At 38.8% G+C, this 3466-nt stretch overlaps 1 protein-coding gene across 1 annotated transcript in view; it reads left to right on the top strand.

The window, feature by feature from the left end:
• The window catches only part of LOC102205238 (ribonuclease inhibitor-like), a 42748-nt gene extending 40321 nt beyond the window's left edge, over positions 1 to 2427 (top strand). Inside the window, exons 4-7 of the mRNA XM_005754558.1 lie at positions 714 to 890; positions 1069 to 1242; positions 1735 to 1899; positions 2023 to 2427. Coding sequence (XP_005754615.1) covers positions 714 to 890; positions 1069 to 1242; positions 1735 to 1899; positions 2023 to 2029 — 523 coding nt within the window. The 3' untranslated portion in view covers positions 2030 to 2427. The remainder of the gene's footprint in view (positions 1 to 713; positions 891 to 1068; positions 1243 to 1734; positions 1900 to 2022) is intronic.
• The last annotated feature ends 1039 nt before the right edge of the window (positions 2428 to 3466 follow it).

The raw sequence follows: 3466 nt of genomic DNA, 5'->3' as shown, positions 1-3466 counted from the left end.
TTTGATCGTCTTCCGGAGTTGGTAATGTGCGTGTTTGTAGTCCGATGTGTTCGCGGAGGCAAAGGCGGAGTAGAGGGTCATGGATGGATTTGTATTCAGAATCAGTATCAGAATCCTTCCTTAACCCCGTATGAATGCTTTTAAACTTTGAAATCCAAGGATATTATCAGAGGCAGATTTCCTTCCTATTTCCTGTTTTTCCTGCGGCTGTGTCCGTCTGTATCACTCTGGCTTCACAGTGTGATTTAGGACTTTCATCCATCTTTACGCTGAAGGAGGATTAAACACTTTGGATCATTTTTATCTTTGCAGGTCGTTTTTTTTTATTTTATACTAGAATCCATTTTTGGTTAATTGTTTGTTTGGTTTTTAACGGATGTTTTCGGTTATCAGCGTCATCTGTAGACCGATCATTTAGGTATATCCCAGTTTTTTGTTTTAAAGTTATACGGCACTCTCTACAGTGAGCTGAAGACATGTGTCCCTCTGTCTCTGTCCTCTCGGGCCTTGTTGTGGCTCCTCTGCTCTCTGTTATCCAGAGCTCAGTTAGACTCATGTGTGAGTGTAAGAGTATCACACACATATCTTTTCCCAGGGTGACATTGAAAGAAGTGTATAAATGAAACTCGCAGCACTCACAGAGACGTTCACTGTGTACTCTTTTGCTTCATGGAAGTAAAATAACTTCTGTTGTGTTTTATTCTTTTTTTCAGATTAGATTCATGCAGTTTATCAGAAACCAGCTGTGATCATCTGGTCTCAGCTCTGAAGTCCAACCCCTCCCATCTGAGAGAGTTGGACCTGAACTATAACATGAACCTGCAGGACTCAGGAGTGAAGATGCTGTGTGGATTTCTGCAGAGTCCAGACTGTAATCTGGAGACACTCAGGTCAGAGTCTGTCATGTTTCTGTCCGACAATATTGTGAGTGAAAGTTGACTGTGGGTTGAATATCAACTAAGGTAGTAGATCAATCAGATGACCACACTAATGACATATAGAGAGTTTGGTTGGGGGAGCAGACAGTTTGTCCTTTTTAATTCACTTCATATTTTCAAATCCCTTCAGTTTCAGTCTCTGCGGTTTGTCAGAGATCAGCTGTGCATATCTAGCATCAGCACTGACGTCCAACCCCTCCCATCTGAAACATCTGGAGCTGAGTAACAACAATGTGCAGGATGCAGGAGTGAAACATCTGTGTGGGTTTCTGGAGCGTCCCTGCTGTACGCTGGAGAAACTGAGGTCAGACATCACAATTTAGTTGTTGCTGAAATGAATATGTGACAGTTGCAGATATGACTGTTATACTGACCCCACTGAGTCTTCACTGTAAAATCTGTTGTTTTCAGTGATTTTCATCCAATCGTAGACACTTCTCAGAGTAGCAGTTGTAAGATTGTCTCATGATTTGTGATTTTAATCCATAAAAACTGTACTGGCTGAAATATTCAGAGATAAATATGTCCTTACACTTTTATAGCCTTCCAGCTTTATCTTAAAGTAGACAAACTGAAAATAATAACGTTGTCCTGCATGAAGTATGTAGGCTCTGTGCTCTAGCACTAGCTTTTCTCCTGACATGTAATTAGTCTGCATGAGTTCTGGCATAAGGGTGTTTTAGAGGAAGTAACATGTTGTCGGCCGTATTAATGAGAGGTCTTTTTCACTGTTTGAAACTGCATGTTGGCTTCAGGTGTTTGAAACGCTGATAAATAAACTTGCATGTTTTTAAAGTTTAAGGAGCTGCAGCTTGTCGCACATCAGCTGTACTTCTCTGGCTTCAGCTCTGAAGTCCAAACCCTCTCATCTCAGAGAGCTGGACCTGAAGTACAACAACCTGAAGGATTTAGACGTGAAGCAGCTGTCTGATCTTGTGGAGACTCCAGACTTAAGAGTGGAGTGAGTCACTGCTGATTTCAGCAACACTGTGTTACATGTATATTATTATGTATGCAGTATATCCCAGAGCTTGATTTAGCTAAAGATGATGGTGATGGCTGTTGTCTGTGTTGATCTTTGCAGGAGATAAAGCTGGATGTAGCTGACAGCCAGTAAGATGCACAGAGATACCTGCCCTCTTTTTGTCTCTCCGCAGCTTGGTTGGTTCTGATTGGACCTCATCTCTCCGCAACATTATTATCTCATTTTTATACACACTGACAAAAGTATCAGTACATTTCATCCTGGTTTGGTTTTTGTTATCGTCTTGTTTTCATCATGGAATAAATGTTGTTACTTTTTACTGTTTGTTCGTTGTTAGAGTTTAATTAGCATCCCGGTCGTGTTGGCTGTGAACTCCATGTTTTTGTAAAAAAAGAAAATTCTTCTTTTTGTTTAAATGAAGTTATTATTATTGTCACTTTGTCTTCTGTGAGTTTTGTGCTTGTAGTTAGGGGGTGGGTTTAAAAAAATCGATTTTAGCTTGAATAACACAATATCAATTCATTAAATCCTAGATTAATATTTAAATATAAATGTATTTTACCAGAAATGCCAGAATCTCAGTTTAACGCTCACAAACCATTTAACAACCACCAAACAGCTAAAACTGTAAATGAGAGCAAACAAACAGAATCCACACGAAGACGTAAACACAAAGTGTGAATCGTTCACCCAACGGCGCATACAGCCGACAGCTCACAGATTCCGAAGCTGCAGGTTTCGTCACTCCAACCAAATTTGACTGAACCAGCAACAAAAGAAGATCCAAACTAAGCTTCACATAAACATCGTCATGGATTCCCTCTGACTTTGGCTGTTTTTCTTCCACCACAATAAAATCACACTTCCTGCACATCTCTCTCTCTCTCAGTGTACTTCAAGAACAGTTTCCCATCTCAAATCTCTGTTTTCTGCATTATTCTCTTGGTTATTACGCACCAGTCTACTGTTGTGTTCAGTGCTGTTGGCCTCTGTTTTTGTTTGTTTGTTTATTTTTAAATGACCTAAAACAAAGTCTCATTTCTGCTGTTCGATACCAAAGAAATTTATATTTTTTTAATTTATGCCAAATTACAAACTCTCAGCTTTGTCTCTAATCAACCCTCTGCAACTTTGCTCTGCTTCACTTCAGCAGCAACAGGTCATGTTCAGATGTTGATTCGTGGTTTTCAGTTTTTGTTCGACGGCAGAATCATTTTAGGGATATCTGCTATAAAAAGCCAGAACAGGAAAATCTGCTTCATGGTTTTCTGTTTTGTCCTCCGATAAATCCTCGGCTTTGTTTTTATACATAGATATAAAATATCCATATTTTATATCTATGTATAATATATTTTAAAAATGTAGTGATAAATGATCAGAATTATAATATTTCTGTCTGAGTCAAAATTGAATTGAATCAAATCGATTATAGAAATCGGTGCTGATACCCGACCCTAGTTGTAATCAAATAAATGTGTATGTACTTTGGCTAAGCCTCTGTTTAAAATCCCATAAGATAATAATTTTAATTAAAATGGGCTTG

This window comes from Pundamilia nyererei, unplaced genomic scaffold, assembly GCF_000239375.1.
Source record: "Pundamilia nyererei isolate P.nyererei 1_Seehausen unplaced genomic scaffold, PunNye1.0 scaffold00592, whole genome shotgun sequence".
NCBI classification, from domain to species: Eukaryota; Metazoa; Chordata; class Actinopteri; order Cichliformes; family Cichlidae; genus Pundamilia; species Pundamilia nyererei.
The sequence above is the reverse complement of the archived record's forward strand: the minus strand, read 5'-3'. Positions and strand labels throughout refer to the sequence as shown.